Here is a 21,444-nt window from a genome sequence, read left to right on the forward strand (position 1 = left end):
GGATGATAAATTAGACCTACCTCACAGTGCATTATTTTACAGCACGTTTTGAAACAATTAGCATTTAATTTCGTATTTCGATGATGTGATATGGAGTAGCCTCCATTCATTCACATTAATAATTGCATGACAATTTGTACGATTCTTTTTATTATATTATTATGATTTTTATTATTAATGACGCTTATTGTTATTTAGAAGAAGAATGTCGTTATTATTTATTTTATTAATATTTAAAAGAAGAAGAATGTAATTTTTATTATTTTGTCAGTCTGAATTATTCAGTCCCAGTCCGTGCGCAGCTGCCGTACAGGCTCGCAACTGGAGGAATACATGCATCAAATGCTTTGGTAGCCTATAGTCACACAAATTAAACATTGAATACGTTGCTCAAAAATAAACACAGAAGTTTATAATTACTATGTTGTTGTTGTTTTTTACAGTGGGTCATAATATAGCATTTCTTAGGAATAGTTTTTCTGTGCATTTTCGCACTAACTCAAACATGCGTACTCCACCTCCTGAGCTGGCGTAGGATTTGAGCGTGCTGTACGCCAACGTCCATTTTGATAAATCTCAAAGTCACCGTGGGTTTGGGTGTACGCAAGGTGTACGCTGGAAATTTGGTGTACGCACTTTTGATAAGCGAGGGCCATTGTAACCATGGCAAATGTCCCCAAAAACATGATGATACCATGGTAAATGTCCCCAAAAACATGATACTATGGTAGATGTCCCCCAAAAAACACGATGATACCATGGTAAATGCCCCAAAAACATGATGGTAAATTTCTAGCCTGACAAGCCAGACTCACATCAAGATGTTTGGTCTGGAAACTCACCATTGACAGCTCAATCCGAGGGGCGGATAAACGGTTGTCTTTCAAACTCCCTCTGCACGCGATAGGATAGCGCTACACCAACCAGAGCAACGAAGGTGAAGCAGAGCTCGCTGACAGATTAAACATTCGCCGTATCCGGTCGGCTAAACTCCGAACACATCTTCCCTTTTTAAGAATGACTTCAGTGCCGTTCTTTGTCCCTTTCTCAGAGAAAAGCTTAACTCAAGTCTTCCAGAATCGCGGTCAGAGCTGATTTGAAAGACCGCCGTTCGCCAGTTTCTGTGTTTACTAGAAGCACGCAAACACAACTCGGCCGTCGTCATTATGGCCCCGCCCGCCGACTCTATACACGATGTGATTGGCCCGTCCAGAGTGAGGGAATACAGCTCAGAAGAGTATTGAGAGTTCCTAGACGACGCTTGCGGGCAGATTAAATTTGCTGCCGCTAGGGTGCGTCTAGATTTCTAGGCTAGGGTAATACTATAATACAAAAAAAAAAAAAAAACAGTAATACAGTGGCTCTTTTTCCAACAATATAGAAATACCATGACAAATTGTCCACAAATCATAGTAATACCATAGTAGCATATCCAAAAACAATGCTATTACCAATCTGTGTGGACATTTACCACAGTATTACTTAGTACCATATCCAAAAATGTAGTAATACCATAATACCTTGTTAAAAAATCTTTATATAAACAAAATCATGGTATTACCATGATAAATAATCAACATAATATTACCTTTTCAGTAGGTACCTTACAGTACCTTTACAGTAATACCATGGTACTTTTTCCAAACAACATACCAATACGATGGTAAATGTAAGTATCACTGATATACTTTTATACTACTTTGAATTTTTTTATGTCTGTATAGTTTTTACAGTTTTATTTTATTTTGTTTGTTATTTTAGCACTTAATATTAATAATTATTTAAATTATAATATCAATCAATGTATTAATTATAAGAAGTCTTAATTATATTATATATTTTTTAAATTGTCAAAATTGTCAAAAAATTTTATTAAAATTTGCATGAACATAAATATATATATTTAATATTAAATTATAATATATTATATAAAATGTAGCCTATTTTTATTTAAAAAATAATTGTCATCTATATAGTTTTTATTATTATTTTGTTTTAGTTATTTTAGTACTTCAACTTGAACTAAATGAAAATGAGACATGATGCCTTGGCTTTCAGTTAATGATAATAACCCTGCCACACACACCACAGTAATACCACGGTACCATATCCCTCCAAAAAATAACTAAAGCATAATTCCTAAGTACACTCCAGAAGGTTTGGCAAAACCACGACAAAACAACATTTTACTGTGTTTAAAGGTGTCATGAATTGTCTTTTTTTCTTTTTTATACTTTTGTCTGAGGTCAACTACTGACGTTCGTGAGGTTTTTACATTCAAAAACATCATAACTAATCAGTAATAGGCTATTTTCCACACTGGTTTTGAGGCTCTCCCCTGAACGCTGGGTTTTGATGGGCGTGTCACTGGAGACTTTGAAGTAAACGCCCACGGCTAGGATTGGATAAGATATGCATATTTAATGAGCTTGTCCCCCCTATTGGCAGAAATGAGAGAGAGAGGTGAGGGAGGATTTTTCCGCCGGGACTTTTTACTGCCCCGAGTCAAAGTACTCTCAGAAGTGCAATTCCTCCACACAAAATAGTTCTCCTTTTTAATCCGCTAAGCGCCACGTTTTATTTTGTCACCATACTTGATCGTTCAGCTATTGGTGTAACTGTATTTAAATAGGGAAAACGTATATTCGTTTGGTCGCTTCTAACTTGATCTCTGTTTGGTACCATAGTGGGCTAAGCTAAATGCTATCAGATCGTCACCACGCGTCAGCGAGATTAAGGTGAGAGAGGTGTGTATCAGCTCATTTTATTTAAGGGAATAGCATAGTTTGATATGAAAAAGCGATGAAGTATCCCTTTAATGCAGGAGTCTCAAACTCGCGGCCCGCAGGATAATATTTTGTGGCCCTCTACTTGACATCAAAGCTTAGTGTTAGTGCGGCCCGCGCATTTTTTTGGCAGAGTTGTTGCGTGTGGTGCGCTTTATACCTCACTCTGTGTGTGTGTGTGTGTGTGTGCGTGTGCGTGTGCGCGCGTGTGTGCGCGTGTGTGTGTGAGAGAGAGAGTTAGCTCGGCCCTCTCTTATGCAGTATAATTGGTTGACACCGCATGATTGACATGAACAGAGGCTGATCAGAGAGTCTAAATGAATGTGGTTTAACTGCACTCAAATAGCCAATCAAATCAGAGTAGGCGGGGCTTACATTCACACACGCACACACGCACACACGCACACACGCACGCACGCACGCACGCACGCACACACGCACACACACGCATGCACACGCACGCACACACAGGCGAGCGCGTCAATCTATCGCGTAATGCCATTGCAGAGAGAGACTATTCTTACCGGTGGAATCACAAAACTGCACAAAAAATCCAACATGTCAATGCTCTTAATATACAATCATTAATGAACATTTTAATGAAGAAAACTATATGAGCAGATTATAACTCTGAACATTTGAGACGGTTTACTAAAAGTCTATTATTAATAAATTTGACACAAATTAATGCAAATATTTTTTGCAAATAGTCCCAAATAGATTATTTCCCAACTAGGATTAGACCTAGAATTTCTTTCCCTGTTCTGTTTGACCTGGTTATGGCCTTGTTTTGAATTAGTCAATTATTTTAAATAATAATAAAACATTTATTATTGCAGTATTACATAATTAATTAATTTCTATTGGCTATATTTCGATGCATTAGTACACAATTACCATCACACACCTGTTGGTAATAGATAGGTATGAAGGATAACAACCAAATCCAAAAATCCAAAAAAATATATTGGCTATATATATATATATATATAACGAGTAGGCAAGAGAAGACTATAAACCATTCATGTTCAGAAGAAACATTCATGTTGAAGAACTGTTAATAATACAGACTGAGGAGATTGGATCAGTTGTGCTCTTTCTTTTTTTGGGGGGGGAGGGGGGAGGGTTGCTCTTTCTTTTTCTTTTTTTCTACCTTCAGCGGCCCCCATGTAAATTGAGTTTGAGACCCCTGCATTAATGTGTGTGTAAAGTGAGTTCCAAACCTCAGGAGAACACGAGAGGAAGGGCTTGATGGCGATGTCAGAGTCGTGAACTTTCAGGTCGTGATCGCCGAGTCCTCGGGTGATGCCGATGGTGGCCAGAACACGAGCCTGAGCGACACAAACACAAACACACACACTTAATGCCAACATGAGACCGCTTTCCAAACCATTCTACATCTCTACCTTCCTCATATAAAGCTTCTTTAGTGACATCATGGTTCCATTGTATATACTATTATATATATATATATATATATATATATATATATATATATATATATATATATATATATATATATATATATATATATATATATATATATATATATATATATATACACATACTGATATACAAATGTCACTTCTTTATGTTTTTATGTGAACATGTGTTTGTGAACCGTGTGTGACAGTTTAAGCACAATAAGACGTAGTATAATACTAATGAAAATCATATATCAGAAGTGACACATGCAGAGAATAAACTCTCAGGATGACGAAGAACCGCAATGTCACGCGAGTGCGATAGAGATGATCATCAAAACCACACAGATGTTTTTGTTTTTGGCAGCGTATCGGAGGCACGAGCTGTAAAGGCTCCGCCCTCTTCTGGAAAGGGGGCGGAGCAGCAGCATATTTACATTTAAAGACACATGTATGAAAACAGCCCGCTTTTCCTTCCACTCAAAAATGGCCGTTTACAGCGTGGTATAATCAATGATCTGTGGCGTATTTTGAGCTGAAACTTCACACACATTCTGGGTACACCTGAGACTCATACTGCATCTTGTAAAAACAGGCATAATCCACAACTTTCCTGCAAGTCTTAGTGGGCGTCGCCATGACACTCAATACTTCCGGTTGACGGTATCTCAGTTCCGGTTTAGCACACATGACAGTTATGCTGCGTTCACACCAGACGCAAGTGACGCGAATAAATAGCGCTATTCTCGTGAACATGGACGCGTGAACATTTTGACTCCATTCGCTTCATTCACTACACAACAGACGCACATTTGCGTAATGGGAGGGGCTTCTGCCAGGCAGCGGCAGTCGTCAGAAGGACTAGCCGAGTTAAGGCTGCTCTCGCTGGGGTTAATGAGCGCCGAGCGCCGCCGAGCGCCTGGGTCTCACACCTTCGAAACCTACTTGCTTCCATAAACCATGCAACATAAACGGACCCGTTTGACACGTTGCCTAGCACCATACGCACCCATTCAAGGCCCAACGAGCTTCAAATAAACTCAAGAATTGTGATGTAGAAGTAATATTTATATTTTAATATTTGTAATTGTTGAAATATTGTCAGTAGACTTTTTTTTAATCCACATGATTAAATAGATGCATAAACTTCAAATAATTTAAGTGCATTGTAATAAAAATTAATATTTCATTGCTGTAAATTTAATCATTGAGTTTATATAATATATTAGTTTAACCTATTTAAAATACTGCAGTACAACTGTATAATGTTTTGCAAGGGGTATGTTTATTGTTTTCAATAATTTACAAATTTATTGTGTAGCAAGACCGCTCTAACAGCCTAACGTTAAATAGAGACATGCACTCCCGTGGGACCCAGCACAACCGAGTGCGGCGCAGGATCATATTTGATGGTGAATGCGGATGCGGGAGGCAAGATGTGTAATGTGTGCGTGTCGTGGGAAAATAAAATTATTTTGCGGGACTCCCGCAAAGTGGAAATATCTAACAAAATAAATAACTAGAAACAAATAAACCTTTATTTATAATCAAAAAAATCGATTTACAGGCGCATGGACGGAAGGTAACTCTTGCGTGGATCATAGGAACAGCCAAGCCTACACACGGTGGCAAAATGTCTGCGCCGCATAACTCAGGTGAACCGCTTAATGCTACAGATATTAGTAAGTTCTTGTAAGATAGTCAGATCCATGCGACCATTTGGGACATGTGATCATTTTGCCTGAAGCGTTGTGGTAAAAGTCTACTCCTGAATCCTCATAATACAACCAACATTTAGCTGATAAGAGTACAGACTAACGTAAACCGGAAGTTCGTTACCGGCGTGTTCTACATTGCCATAGCGATCATGGGAAAGTTCAGAGTTTGGGAAAGTTGTGGATAGGGTTCCCATGATGGAACCCCTAAAAGGTTCTATATATGAAGCACCTGAAGGAACCCTTGAAGGTTCCATGTAGAACCTTTTCTTCTCAAAGTGATATGAGTGAAAAGTAAAGGACATTTTTCACATTTCCAAGGTTTTCAGAATCTCCAATTTGCCCCAATAGAAAAAAAAACTGATAGTGTTTCTAAGACATTCCAAAAGAGGAAAAATATTGAGAGATTGATCACGTTTGGTCAGAAAGATGTCAAATTTGCCGTTACTCCCTCAGCCTTTCTTTTTTGTAATCGCTCTGTCTCGCTGACATCAGAACAATAGAGGTGCAATCTCATGTCGCAATTGCTTCAGAACATCTGAAGATGATAAGGCCTTGATGTTTTTTTTTCCTTTTTCAAATTCTCTGATATGATGGTTCATTCTCCAAATTTGGAAAAGAAAAACCCTTATAAAGGTCATCAAGATTTTTTTAACCTTATAATTCTTTCTTAAAGAGACGCAACTTAAAAAACCATTTAACTGTGGAGCTAAATCAGTCTCTAATCTCTACAAAATGGCTCAAGAATGTGTAAAGCAAACATATTTACTTTCACAAAGTTTTGCAAGCAGCAATTTACAAACTCAAACAAATTCATATTCACAAGATACCATGTGCAAATGCACGGACATTCACTAATGCAAAAGACAATACACAAGTATTTTTACACTTTTCTAAACGTTTCAAAACGTGTACGAATTAATGGTTGAATTTGCTGGTTATTGAATTTGAAAATCATCCTGTATGTGTAGACCGCTATGAATTTGTGTTTGACTATTTGGAAACTTTCTGCAATAAAGTGTTCTTTAAAAATGAGTCAAGAACCCTAGAGATCTATTACAATAAACCTTTTTTTCTAAGAGTGTAGAAATATAGCGATACAGGCAACTAAAATCATTTAAAGACATATATGACTCTAAGATGACCTTCTTGGAGTGAAGAAGGAATAACTGCCATCTTACCTTTTTTCCTTCTCCGTAAATGAGTGGAAACTTCAGATCTTCTTCCTGAACTGTTTTGTACGCCCTGCACAAAACAACACAACAAACATCAAACAGAGACGCATCGAAGAGACACTCGAGTGCAGGAAAACTCAAGAGTGTCTGAGATTTCACTGAAAGAAAAGAGTTTAAGCTACAGAGCGTGAATACTGATTCAACAAATTAGTATGGTTATAAAACCATCTATGTTAGTGTTGAACAGCCACACTATTTTTTTTGGAGGCCCAGGATGCTTCGATAGAGGCCTTAAGCTCATCCAGAGTGTTGGGTCTTGCGTCTCTCAACTTTCTCTTCACAATATCCCACAGATTCTCTATGGGGTTCAGGTCAGGAGAGTTGGCAGGCCAATTGAGCACAGTAATACCATGGTCAGTAAACCATTTACCAGTGGTTTTGGCACTGTGAGCAGGTGCCAGGTCGTGCTGAAAAACCAAATCTTCATCTCCATAAAGCTTTTCAGCAGATGGAAGCATGAAGTGCTCCAAAATCTCCTGATAGCGAGCTGCACTGACCCTGCCCTTGATAAAACACAGTGGACCAACACCAGCAGCTGACATGGCACCCCAGACCATCACTGACTGTGGGTACTTGACACTGGACTTCAGGCTTTTTGGCATTTCCTTCTCCCCAGTCTTCCTCCAGACTCTGGCACCTTGATTTCCGAATGACATGCAAAATTTGCTTTCATCCGAAAAAAGTACTTTGGACCACTGAGCAACAGTCCAGTGCTGCTTCTCTGTAGCCCAAAAGTGTCTTGACCTGGGGAATGCGGCACCTGTAGCCCATTTCCTGCACACGCCTGTGCACGGCGGCTCTGGATGTTTCTACTCCAGACTCAGTCCACTGCTTCCGCAGGTCCCCCAAGGTCTGGAATCGGTCCTTCTCCACAATCTTCCTCAGGGTCCGCTCACCTCTTCTCGTTGTGCAGCGTTTTTTGCCACACTTTTTCCTTCCCACAGACTTCCCACTGAGGTGTCTTGATACAGCACTCTGGGAACAGCCTATTCGTTCAGAAATGTCTTTCTGTGTCTTACCCTCTCGCTTGAGGGTGTCAATGATGGCCTTCTGGACAGCAGTCAGGTCGGCAGTCTTACCCATGATTGCGGTTTTGAGTAATGAACCAGGCTGGGAGTTTTTAAAAGCCTCAGGAATCTTTTGCAGGTGTTTAGAGTTAATTAGCTGATTCAGATGATTAGGTTAATAACTCGTTTAGAGAACCTTTTCATGATATGCTAATTTTTTGAGATTTCATGAGCTGTATGCCAAAATCATCAGTATTAAAACAATAAAAGACCTGAAATATTTCAGTGGGTGTGCAATGAATCTAAAATATATGAAAGTTTATTTTTTATCATTACATTATGGAAAATAATGAACTTTATCACAATATGCTAATATTTTGAGAAGGACCTGTACATTGCAGTTTGTTTAAATAACAGACTTTTGTGCAAGACTCATTGATAACGGTTATGGTGCATTTATGATGTTTTTAAATACTTTTTATTATAATTATAATTATATACATTATATATTATAATTGCATGGAAAAAATAAATGAGCACATTATTCAAAACATTCAAAATCATTTGGTTTTGTAATGACATTAAGAGAATTTTTGGGTGAACTACCTAAAATTCAGACATTCAAGAACCTTTTTTAAATTTATTGTTATTATTTATATGGTCCGTTTTTTGGTTATTTGATCAAGGCAAATAAAATTGTCCCTTTACATGCGAGTGTCTTCCTAAGTGGGCAACTTTTGAGCAGAATAATATGAACTGTTCTGCCAATAGTCAAACTCACCATCCGTTCATTGTGAAGTCTCGGTACAGCATTCTTTTCCCAACCTCTTTTTTCGTGACCCTTCTGGGAAACTCCAAGTGTGTGAAATCATTTCCCAGCAGAGATGGCTGCAGGTGAGCCTGGGAGAAATGAAAAACAGAGAGTAAAACCGCAAACATGCTCCATAATCTGGGATCTTGTCCTTGAAATAATTCAAACAAACATCTAAGTGTGGGGAAATCATTTTCCAAGGCCAGCTGCTGAACAAAGCACAGCTGAGGAATAAACGTTTAGTTTGCTAAATAAACTGGATCAGAATTCTCTGGGAAATCCAGATCTCTCACCAGGAACTGAAGTCGCTGGCGCTCCGATTCGGGAGTGAAGGAGCTGGACATGGGGATGATCTCCCCTGCACGGATGATCAGAGCCCTGAAACACACAACAAACTGATGCAAGAGATTTCATATGTAATAAAACTTACCAAACACAGGACTGTAAAGTTGACGCATGATGCAGAATGAACAAAAAACATTTTTAATAACCATCATGAATTACCAAAAAACACTACACTTTAACATAGACGACACAGAAAGAACAGAGGGCTTATAAACACACACACAAACATCTTACTGACCATAAGTTTTGGATGATAGTGTACGCAATATTGAAAATTATATATATATATATATATATATATATATATATATATATATATATATATATATATATATATATATATATATCAGCTAGAATTCTGACCCTTAAAGACCTGTTAGTCTGCCTTTAAAATGTCCGCCTCCACTCCATTTATTATCCTAAATTAGATGCACCTGTTTGAGGTCGTTATCTGCATATAGACACCTGTCCACCCCATACAATCAGTAAGAATCCAGCTACTAACATGGCCAAGACCAAAGAGCTGTCCAAAGACACGAGAGACAAAATTGTGCACCTCCACAAGGCTGGAAAGGGCTACGGGGAAATTGCCAAGCAGCTTGGTGAAAAAAGGTCCACTGTTGGAGCAATCCTTAGAAAATGGAAGGAGCTAAATATGACTGTCAATCTCCCTCGGACTGGGGCTCCATGCAAGATCTCACCTCGTGGGGTCTCAATGACCCTAAGAAAGGTGAGAAATCAGCCCAGAACTACATGGGAGGAGCTGGTCAATGACCTGAAAAGAGCTGGGACCACCGTTTTCAAGGTTACCGTTGGTTTTACACTAAGACATCATGGTTTGAAATCATGCATTGCATGGAAGGTTCCCCTGCTTAAACCAGCACATGTCCAGGCCCGTCTTAAGTTTGCCAATGACCATTTGGATGATCCAGAGAAGTCATGGGAGAAAGTCATGTGGTCAGATGAGACCAAAATATAACATAATTCCACTAAACTTGTTAGGAGGAAGAAGAATATAAGTATCATCCCAAGAACCTCATCCCTACTGTGAAGCATGGGGGTGGCAGCATCATGCTTTGGGGGTGTTTGTCTGCACATGGGACAGGGCGACAACACTGTATTAAGGAGAGGATGACTGGGGCCATGTATTGCGAAGCTTTGGGGAACAACCTCCTTCCCTCAGTTAGAGCATTGAAGATGGGTCGAGGCTGGGTCTTCCAACATGACAATGACCCGAAGCACAGCCAGGATAACCAAGGAGTGGCTCTGTAAGAAGGCTCTGGCGTGGCCTAGCCAGTCTCCACACCTAAACCCAATAGAGAATCTTTGGAGGGAGCTCAAACTCTGTGTTTCTCAGCGACAGGCCAGAAACCTGACTGATCTAGAGAAGATCTGTGTGGAGGAGTGGGCCAAAATCCCTCCTGCAGTGTGAGCAAACCTGGAGAAAAATGACAGGAAACGTTTGACCTCTGTAATTGCAAACAAAGGCTACTGTACCAAAGATTAACATTGATTTTCTCAGGTGTTTAAATACTTATTTGCAGCTGTATCATACAAATAAATAGTTTTAAAAAATCATATATTGTGATTTCTGGTTTTTTTTTATGTCTCTCTCAGTGGACATGCACCTACGATGACAATTTCAGACCCCTCCATGATTTCCAAGTGGGAGAACTCGCAAAATAGCAGGGTGTTCAAATACTTATTTTCCTCACTGTATAATAAAACTTACCAAACACAGGACTGTAAAGTTGACGCATGATGCAGAATGAACAAAAGACACTTTTAATAAACACCAATAATTACCAAAGCACACTACACTTAAACATAGACGACACAGAAAGAACAGAGGGCTTATAAACACACACACACAAACATCTTACTGACCACAAGTTTTTGGATGATAATGTACGCATTATTGAAAATTATATATTTTAATATATATATATATATATATATATATATATATATATATATATATATATATATATATATATGATTCAGTACTATCTCTTCAATCTCTTCAGTCTAGACATAAGCTCTCTTAAATGAAAATAAATGAAATATGCTTTATAAAATGGTGATGTGTTTTGGTGATATTTAGTCTCACCTGCTGTCGCCAGCATTGGCCACGTACAGCTTTCCGAGTAAATACATCACCACTAGCGCCGTACATCCTCCAGAGATAGAGTACACCGACCTCTCTCGAGCGATGTGAGCGTCCTGAGATCACACAAACACACGGGAACTCAACCCTTTACTAACACACACACCAGACTGGATTTAGCTGATGTTTAGGTAAAGAAAACACAAGCTATTTAAAAATCAATGCAATCATTTTCTATCTGAATACACACTACCAGCCTAAAGTTTTAGAATGGTAAGATTTTTTAATGTTTTTAAAGAAGTCTCAGGCTGCATTCATGCTATAAGAAATACAAAAAAAGCTGTAATATTGTGAAATATTATTATTATTATCTATTTTAATATATAGTAAAGTGTAATTTATTCCTGTGATCAAAGCTGAATTTATCATCATTACTCCAGTCTCCAGTGTCATATGATCCTTCAGAAACCCGCATCATATAATGCATCATTCATGCAAGATCTCTGCCTGCCATCTAGTGGCCGACTGCAAAAAACGCTCTTCTTTCTTAGTAATTTTGTCTTGTTTCTAGTCTATGTATTACGGAAGCTTATTGCATTCACTTGAGAAAAAAAAATCTACTCTGTTTTTCTGAATTAATGACTTAATTATCACAGAATTATGAGATAATTTTTTCTTGAAAAAAAATATTCTGTTTTTCTGAATTAATGAGATCCCTCAAAGTCCTGCCAAGAGCTCTATTTTAGCTGGTTTGCATCTAAGTAAACGCCCTAAAGTGCGTATCATAAGCACGTGAAAAACTGTGTACCATATGCACACCAAAACTCATTTTAGGGTATACATTCCACAAGATTGCACACTTATTTATACTACTATTTATACGCATTTTCATTGAGATTGGGCTCGCAAAGCATACCATATCTGATAAGTAGAAACTGACAGGTGTCTGTACAAAATTGACGCACTAAAACAATACCATTTATATTACATAAAGACAGCAGCAATGTTTCAAACCCAAAGTAAAATAAAACTGGATTAAACTTGAAAGGCGGGACATGTTTATTTCCCTGCAATCCAGCTAAAATAGAGCTCTTGGCAGGACTTTGAGGGATCTCATTAATTCAGAAAAACAGAACAATTTTTTTTTTTTCAAGAAAAAATTCTCTCATAATTCTGTGATAATTAAGTGAGTAATTCAGAAAAACAGAGCAAAAAAATTATTCATGAAAAATTCTCATAATTCTGAGATAATTAAGTCATTAATTCAGAAAAACAGAGTAGATTTTTTTTCTCAAGTGAATGCAATAAGCTTCCGTAATATATCTAACAATTCTTAAATCAAAATGCATTTACTATGCATATACCATATTTGTTCTTGTTTTGTTGAAAATAAAATCTAAATGAAGTGAGTTTTTGCTTAAAACAGGCAACATGATCTGCCAATGGGGTGAGAAAAATAATCTTATTTCTGATTAAAATCTTGTTTCTTGTTTCCATCCCAAACAGAAATAAGATTATTTTTCTCACCCCATTGGCAGATCATTTTGCTTGTTTTAAGAAAACTTCATTTTGATATTTTTCCCCAAAAAATAAGAAAAAATATCTTATGTAATTTTTCTTATCTGGTAAATGCATCTTGATTTAAGAATATTTAGATATTGTGACTGGAAACAAGACAAGAATACTACATAAGAAGAGCCTTTTTTGCAGTGTAGTGGCCGTGTGAGATACAGTTCACTGATCCAAATGACTCACCATTTCCTTAAAGGCGTTTTCTATGGCTCCCACCACCAGACTCTCCTGTTTGATCTTCTTCTCCATGAAGAACCGCGGGGCCATTGTGTTCGGGGACCCCGGGGCCCCCGCAGCCCCTCTGAGGGAGGCCGCCCTGGACAGGCCTCTCTGGGAGCAGCCGGCCGACGGGTGGAGGTGGTGAATGGGGTTCTCCTCACCCAGGCATGTGGGCGGCTGGAGCAACGGGTTCTGCAGGATCTCCAACACCTCCTGGAGCTGCTCCTCGATATGGAGGTGGAGAAACTTGGCCGCGAAAACAGCAGCTCCAGAACCGCCGTGGCCGTCGAACAGAGCCCAGTAGTGGAAGTCCAGCTCCTTCACCTCCTGCAGAAACAGATTTATGGTAAAACAAATGAAAGATTCACACAGTGGTGGATCAAGAGCTGGATAATCAATGAGTGTGTTTACACGCACAAACTTAAGCCGATTATGCCGATATTGAACATGGTCATGTAAACGCGGTAACCCGTTTTCTTTTATCAGAGTACGGTCATAAGCGGCGTAAGCATAAACCGGTCGACACAGGTCGTTTTTTGCCTCTTACCCTGATTTCGTGCGGCATGTAAACGCATTAACCTGCTTTCTGTCGGCTTATTGAAGAGCACATGTGTGATAGGAGACAAAAACACAAACTTAGAGCAGATTTAAACGCATCCATACAGAGCGAGCGAGCGTTTTACATGAAATAAGGACATATATCACAGACGCAGACTCTTTAAGACCCAGAGCATTGTAAAGATGTGTTCTCATCTCAGTCAGCAGAAGTAGAAGAGCTTCAGTCTAAACGCTGAATAACTGATGAGGGATAATATGAGCCGTAAATCTCCCACTGACATGCTTTAATAATTAAACATTTGGGATACTCAGAGTCAGATACAGACATTATTATTTTTGACGTCACTACAAGGAAATAACCAGGTTTATCAATAAAGTCAATAAGCTGATATTTGTGAGTTATCAGCTTACTGGTCACTCAATGTGATTACTCAGCAGTTTATATACATTTATACTACGAGGGCTGTTAAAGGCTTGAATCTAATTGGCTGATGAACGTTCTGTGAGGTGTGCAATTATTTCTAGAAAACGCACAGCAAACGTAGTTCCAGGCAGCGCTCTTGGCCGCACTACAGTTTCATATCCCTTTGCATAGGCAAAAAACAACAACATAACATGATTTTATCAGTTAGCCTATAAACGAATGAGTTATAAAAAAAATTCACCCCCTCAGTTGTCATGAAGGGCATTAGCCGTATAGACCAAAACCACAATTTATGTTAAAATACAATTTTTTTCTGCTGTAAAGTTGGGCATTTTAACATAGGGCTCAATGAGATTCTGCTCCTTCTGGAGCCTATCCCCAGTTTAGGAATTGCAGTTTACATTACTTCCGTATTGGCTTCAAGAGAGATCGCAGGAGGTTGCCGCTTGGGATCACATCTATACTGAGACAACACACTCAGTGCCCCAATATTCTGTTTTAAAGGATCCTAGTTTTGTTTTAGACAAAATGTGTGGACAACCTCCTAAAGGTTTACATGCATCCAAGTTCAGAAACACTTTAATTTTCTCATAATATATTGCAGCATCTGCTCTTCTCACAGCGTCTGAAGCAGTTCATAACTGAGATTCTAGCCCATTCTTAGTTATCTTCTCTAAACAGCGCTGTTATTACCTCGCTGGTGAAAAAATGTAATGTGTAGCCTTTAAGTTGCTACAATATATAAAGCCTTAAATGTCTGCATAATTAAGGGCGTGGCCACTTTGAGTGGCAGGTGGATAGCCGTTTATCCGCTGTCTATAGTCATTGCGTAACCTAAGCCCCGCACACTGTAGCAAGAACGAGGACACAGAAATGCTGGAGTACTTGACTATTCATGTTGTAAGCACCGGAGAACAGGCGCCCGCCAGCCGGGGCAATATAAACATGTAATGCTGAACATGAACACTAGATGGAGTATACATCGAAAGTCTTTGACATTCAGTTGGAACAAGTCAATGCTAACTATCTGCCATGGGCGTGTTGGTAGCTCGTGGGACATTATCGACTCTTTCTGCTGTTCAATGGCATACTCATTGCAGACTGTGCATTTGCCGACAAAGTCAATGATGTCAGCTCGCATCCCTGGCCAATACAGCATGTCGCGCGCTTTCCTGTAACAGGCCTCGCCCCCAGTGTGGGATGTATACTCCATCTAGTGTTCATTGGCTGTCATTTTCTCGCTTTAATTAATAGCTAAGCCACTTCTGACACCATGTAGAAAGAACGAGGACACAGAAATGCTGGTGTACTTGACTATTCATGTTGTAAGCATCGGAGAACAGGTGCCCGCCAGCCGGGGCAATATAAACATGTAATGCTGAACAAGAACACTAGATGGAGTATACATCCTGTAACACACACACATGCCACCTTTTTGCCCATTTTCTGTTATGCGGAAGTGATTCTCAATGTCGTGCAAGCAAGATGGCGATGGCCAGCTCGCCCCTACTTTAAGCTTCAGAACGGCTTATCGGAATCCTATGGTTGACGTCACGGACACTACAGCCATATTTTTTTACAGTCTATGCCTGATCCTCACCATGCTGTCAATGGTCTCCAGTATGTCTGCGCTGGGCAGAGAGGAGCGTCTCCTGGTGGGCGTGTAGCTGGGGCTGGACGGGTCTGCGGGTCTTTTCCTCAGCTCCACCACCTCACAACACGCTTGGTCCTCGTTTAGGGCACTTTTACCGGCATTGATCACCCTTAGAGACAGAAGAGCACAGCTACAGTTTCCTCATTAACACACAACTGCTGCTGTTATTAATGCTTCTGCTGATATATTACATCACATGACAATTTTGCCATAAGAATGATGGAAAAGTTAATCTTGCTTAAAGCAGCACTAGGTAACTTTTCAACCTTCATAATATATTTTTTAAGACTCTTGTGAGGATACATCGACTTACAATAGGTTGAATGACACGTCTGCCATAGCCTGACGGGGTCTGTATCGTTTTTAATCGTACTTTTAAATTTCGGGTTTCGGGTAGTAAACCGAGAACAAAATGAACTACAAAATTCGACTGCTTTACGGCATATACGTCACTTCCACCAACACACACACTTCCTTACATTCGGACGTGCGAGCCCAACTTTGTTCGTCGGATAATATAGTCATGTCCGAAGCAGTGCAGACAAATAAGAAAGAAAAGGTTTTGTTGGAGGAAAGCAGTAAGAGGGAACGAAAAAGTAATGGGATTAAAGGCAGGACGAGGATCAACATGTGACCAGCGTTTGCTCGTCGGCGTGAGCTGAAGGAGGCGTGCCCGACCGATGCTGTCCTGCTTGTTACGGTGAGCTACCACTCAAACATTGAACTGAAGTATCATATAGATTCTGTAAAACGCTAACCAATAGACTACTATAATGACGCTGGCTTGTAAACGTGGGCATCGAGATTATTTGGCGTTTGAAAAAAATAAAACCCATGAAATTATATTCCTATGACATGCTGAAACATCTGCCACTGACTGTACCTGGGATGAAGACATTTCACACGCGCCGCCAGAAGAACACCTGCATGTGAACTCCTCCTGCAGTGTTCAGGGGAACTGTTAGTGCTGCACCGACCCGCGGGACGCTTTTATGAAGTTATTTGGCCCGCACCGCACCACTGTATATATTTTTACAACCCGCCCGCACCCACGACCATTAAATAGACATACGGGGTCCGCGGGTTATGAGACGACCCGCGCATCACTAGTTCAGGGCTATCAGGGCTGTCATGTCAACAAATGCACGCGCGATGGCATCCCCTGTTGTAGGATGACAGAGCTTTCGACAGTAGTTGAGGACATTATTTTTTCCCAACTGTAGGGGGACCCCGAGAGCAAAAGTTGCCAAGTGCTGCTTTAAAGGAACTGTATGTAAGAAATGTATTTCAATGTATCATAAAATGGCGCTGATATGTCTCTAGACATTAAGAAATCATGTTAATTTCAAACACTTCTATCACTGCCAACAGTAGTCCGGCCAGGATATTGTCATTATAAAGTTGTTGTTGCAGCCCTCAACTGATGTTGATGATGTCATGTTGTGTTTTGGCCTGAAGCTCCGCCCTCCACCTATCGACCAATCACGAAGTCAGTCGTGTTTGGGGTTGCCAGATCTACTCTAGTGACCTCAGCTGCAGATCTACAAACTTTCTGCTGATCCTGCAGCCAATCTGGCAACCTCGAGTCAGGGGGAGGAGGAGACACCGCTCTACAGTCATTTGAAAGGGATTGCAGTACCAGTTTTGGCCACAATCTTACATACACTTCCTTTAAGTTTAAATCTACAACCTTCATCAGTTCTTCTTCAAACAAAGCTTTTCAAGCTCCTAAACGCTTCTTGATGATGCACAACTGCCATCATCTCCACAGAAGAGTCACAGCGTGAGTCTAAAGAGCAGCGGACAGCATGACGCTCGCTCACGAGCTTCTCATAATCGCCCTATCACAACAGGGTTTCCACGGAAACTGATTCTGCATCCTCATTTGTTAATGAGGATCTAAAAGGGTTGGCACAGTCCACACCGTCAGCAGGGGCATTTGTGACGTCTCATTCATGTTGCTGGAAATGCTGCTTTTTATGTAAAACATTTGAATGGATTCAAGGAAGTACATTTCTCACAACCAATCAGATTGCAGGGTCAGGTTCAAGGTTAAAAACACATAATCACTCAATTTTTGGGATGTTTATGGTTTGGGTTTTTGCCAATGATTGTTTAAACTTTTGTACACAATGTAGACAGACAGACAGACAGACAGACAGACAGACAGACAGACAGATAAACAGACAAATAGACAGATAGATAGATAGATAGATAGATAGATAGATAGATAGATAGATAGATAGATAGATAGATAGATAGATAGATAGATAGATAGATAGATAGATAGATAGATAGATAGATAGATAGATAGATAGATAGATAGAATCTTCCACTCTGGCTGTGTTTACGGTCAGTTGTTCTGGTTAATTCTCTACTGCTGAAGTTAAAGATTGACTTCCGATCAGTGGACATTAAGCCTGAGACCGCGGGACCCAGAGGACATTAAGAGAATGTTCTCCTGAGAGGAGTCATGTGACCAGGCCTTCGAGAGCTCTTTCCCAGTCTCTCACTTCTCTTCACCGACATCAGGAAGGGAAGTGAGCGAGTCGCGCTCTAACATCCTCATATCAGAGTCAACGGGGAATTCAACATCTTGAAGATGAAGGCATATATATATATATATATATATATATATACACGAGCAATGACATAATCAACTCACTGATTAGAATAATACAATAACAAATGGGTCAGTATTGATCATCATCTCACTGTCATATTAACAACAGCTTTTGTTTACATATTCTCAGTACAGTTTGATTCCTGATAAAGCACTCTGAGTTTGGGAAACAAACTATCGGCATATTAAAAACAGTATCCATATATCATTAATACCAAACATATGTTACATTCATACAACTTAAAGGGATAGTTCCCCCAAAAATGAGAGTGTGATGTTAATCTGCTGACCCCCAGGGCGTCCGAGATGTAGGTGTGTTTGTTTCTTCAGGAGAACACAAATGAAGATTTTTAACTCCAGCCGTCGCTCGTATAATGAATATCAAAATTAGACCCCATTGACATGCATTATACGAGCAACGGCTGGAGTTAAAAATCTTCATTTGTGTTCTGCTGAAGAAACAAACTAGGGGGTCAGCAGATAAACATCACACTCTCATTTTTGGGTGAACTATCCCTTTAACCAGGCCTGTCTGATATATTATTTGTGACCCTGGAGCACTTCACCAGTCACGAGTCTCACAGGTATATCTGTGGCAACAGCCGACAATACATTGCATGGGTCAAAAATCATTAGGATATTAAGTAAAGATCATGCTCATTGAAGATATTTGGTAAATTCTGTAAATATATCAAAAATGTAATAAAGTAGTAACATGCATTGCGAAGGACAAGCTTTCATTTGAACAACTCTAAAGGGGATTTTCTCAATATTTTGATTTTTTTGCACCCTCAGATTCCAGATTTACAAATAGCCGGGCCAAATATTGTCCTATGCTAACAACCCATATATCAATGGAAAGATTAGTTATTCAGCTTTCAGATGATGTAGGTTATTATAAATCTCAATTTCAATTTGGTTTTGTGGTCACATATTAAGCGTTTGTTTACATATTCTCAGTACAGTTTGATTCCAGATAAAGCATTCTGAATTTGGGAATCAAACCATCTGCATATTAAAAACAATATCCATAAATCATCATACAGTTATTTCAATGCGGTAATATTAGAGTCTGCTGTGTACAGTTTATCTGAATCAGATTATGATATAATGCGCAAAATGCGCGCATGCGCCCTGCTAAAACCTGCATGGAAATGAAAGCATGGATGCGTGTCGTGGATCTTTCATTCTCTATTCCTCATGCAATTATCATCACGAGAACACACACACACACACACACACACACACACATTCCGCAGCATCCGCGTGCTCGGATCCGCGCGCGCGCGTGCGTCGATACTCACTCCGCGTAACCGGCGGCCCAGGGCAGCTTCATCTCCTTGAGAATGAGGATGGGTCTGGAGATGTGATCCGCCGAGCACTCCACTTCATCCGGCGACAACGCGAGGAAATCCGGCCTGCTGTACTGGAACCGGGCCGGCAGATCCGGGTGGCTTTCGTGCGCGCTGGAGCCCGAAGCCATGATGCCGCCGATGATGTTGGAGACGGCGGACCGCACGCGTGTCATCATCATGATGATGTTGTGTGGTGATGGTGATGATGGTGGTGATGGTGGTGGTGGTGGTGGTGCACGCGCACTGAACGCTGGTGCTCAAACGCAGCGCACCTTCAGTAACCGGACGGAACTGAACCCTGGATGACGTCATTGGCATCGGAGACTTTGACCCTCACATTTATTTTGGTTCCTTATTATCTGTTTTACAAAAAAAAACATGCACGTTCCTTTTGTCTCTCCATCAAAAGTAAGTATTTACTTCCATGGTTTTAGTAAAATATAAATATCACCGCTGTAATATGCAAATCCCAGTGAAAGGTTGCAAAAAGTGCACAGTTATGCAACATACCACAACCATGTAGTTAATATTATTCAATACTTAGACTGACAACTTATAGGTGCAGTGTGTACATTTTAGTGACGAGCTTGTGAATTGCATCCACTCACCCCTCCCTTTCAAAGCACATAGAGAAGCTACAGTGGCCGACACAGGACAAAGATGTCATCATCTGAGACAGCAGAGAGTTACTAGCGCTCTGTAGAAAAGTTTGTCCCTGTAGGGCTACCGTAGAAACATGACGGCCCAAAATGGCGACTTCACTGTAAGGGGACCCGAGGTGTGTGTGTCTAGATAGAAACAGCTCATTCTAAGGTCATAAAAACATAATGCTTCGTTATGTAAGGCCTTTATACACCACTAAAATCATAGTTGTCCATATTATATTGCATTTCTTTCAATAGAGTACACACTGCACCTTTAAAATAAAGTGCAATTTTTTTCCACCATAAATTCAATTCAACCGTCAGCAACAAACCACAATAGAGGATTATTTAAATATTTTAAGTGTCAGATAACTTAATAATCAGTATAGTGAATAATGCAATAATAATAATTTGTTACATTTATATAGCGCTTCTCTAAGCACTCAAAGTGTTTTTACATATAGATGGAGGGACTCTCCTCAACCACCACCTGGATGACGAGACGGCAGCCATATTGTGCCAGAACGCCCACTACACACCAGCTGATTGGTAGAGAGGAGACCGAGTATATTCGGTTCAGTATTTTGTATTAAATATTATTCTTGTTTTGGTCTCATCTGACCACAACACTTTCTCCCATCACTCCTCAGGATCATCCAAATGGTCATTGGCAAACTTAAGACGGGCCTGGACATGTGCTGGTTTAAGCAGGGTGTTACAATCTTTCACCCATGTCTAAGGGTGGAATTAGCAACATTGAAATTATGACCACTGTGTGTGCGTGGTGGCGGTAAAACAAAAACGCTGTCACACTACTAGTGAACAAACCCGATTTATTATGAAAAAAAATCAAGGTATTTCCCAGACGTGAGATAATGAGTAATAATGATAATAGTAATAATGACAAGAAAGAACAATAAGGAATATAGACAATAAAAATAACAAACCTAAACCGGGGAAAACAA

The 21,444-nt window shown here is 39.8% G+C and overlaps 1 protein-coding gene across 1 annotated transcript in view; it reads right to left on the reverse strand.

Annotated features, from left to right (window-relative positions):
- Positions 1-20,183, reverse strand: part of ppm1h (protein phosphatase, Mg2+/Mn2+ dependent, 1H) — a 95,984-nt gene extending 75,801 nt beyond the window's left edge. The window contains exons 1-8 of the mRNA XM_067436293.1: positions 19,785-20,183; positions 15,804-15,966; positions 13,186-13,548; positions 11,434-11,546; positions 9,272-9,356; positions 8,949-9,067; positions 7,107-7,170; positions 4,010-4,117 (exon numbers count right to left, since the gene is read on the reverse strand). Of these exons, the coding sequence (XP_067292394.1) occupies positions 4,010-4,117; positions 7,107-7,170; positions 8,949-9,067; positions 9,272-9,356; positions 11,434-11,546; positions 13,186-13,548; positions 15,804-15,966; positions 19,785-20,014 (1,245 nt within the window). The 5' untranslated portion in view covers positions 20,015-20,183. The remainder of the gene's footprint in view (positions 1-4,009; positions 4,118-7,106; positions 7,171-8,948; positions 9,068-9,271; positions 9,357-11,433; positions 11,547-13,185; positions 13,549-15,803; positions 15,967-19,784) is intronic.
- Between the last annotated feature and the right edge of the window lie 1,261 nt (positions 20,184-21,444).

Source organism: Pseudorasbora parva, chromosome 25 (assembly GCF_024679245.1).
Source record: "Pseudorasbora parva isolate DD20220531a chromosome 25, ASM2467924v1, whole genome shotgun sequence".
In the NCBI taxonomy this organism is placed as follows: domain Eukaryota; kingdom Metazoa; phylum Chordata; class Actinopteri; order Cypriniformes; family Gobionidae; genus Pseudorasbora; species Pseudorasbora parva.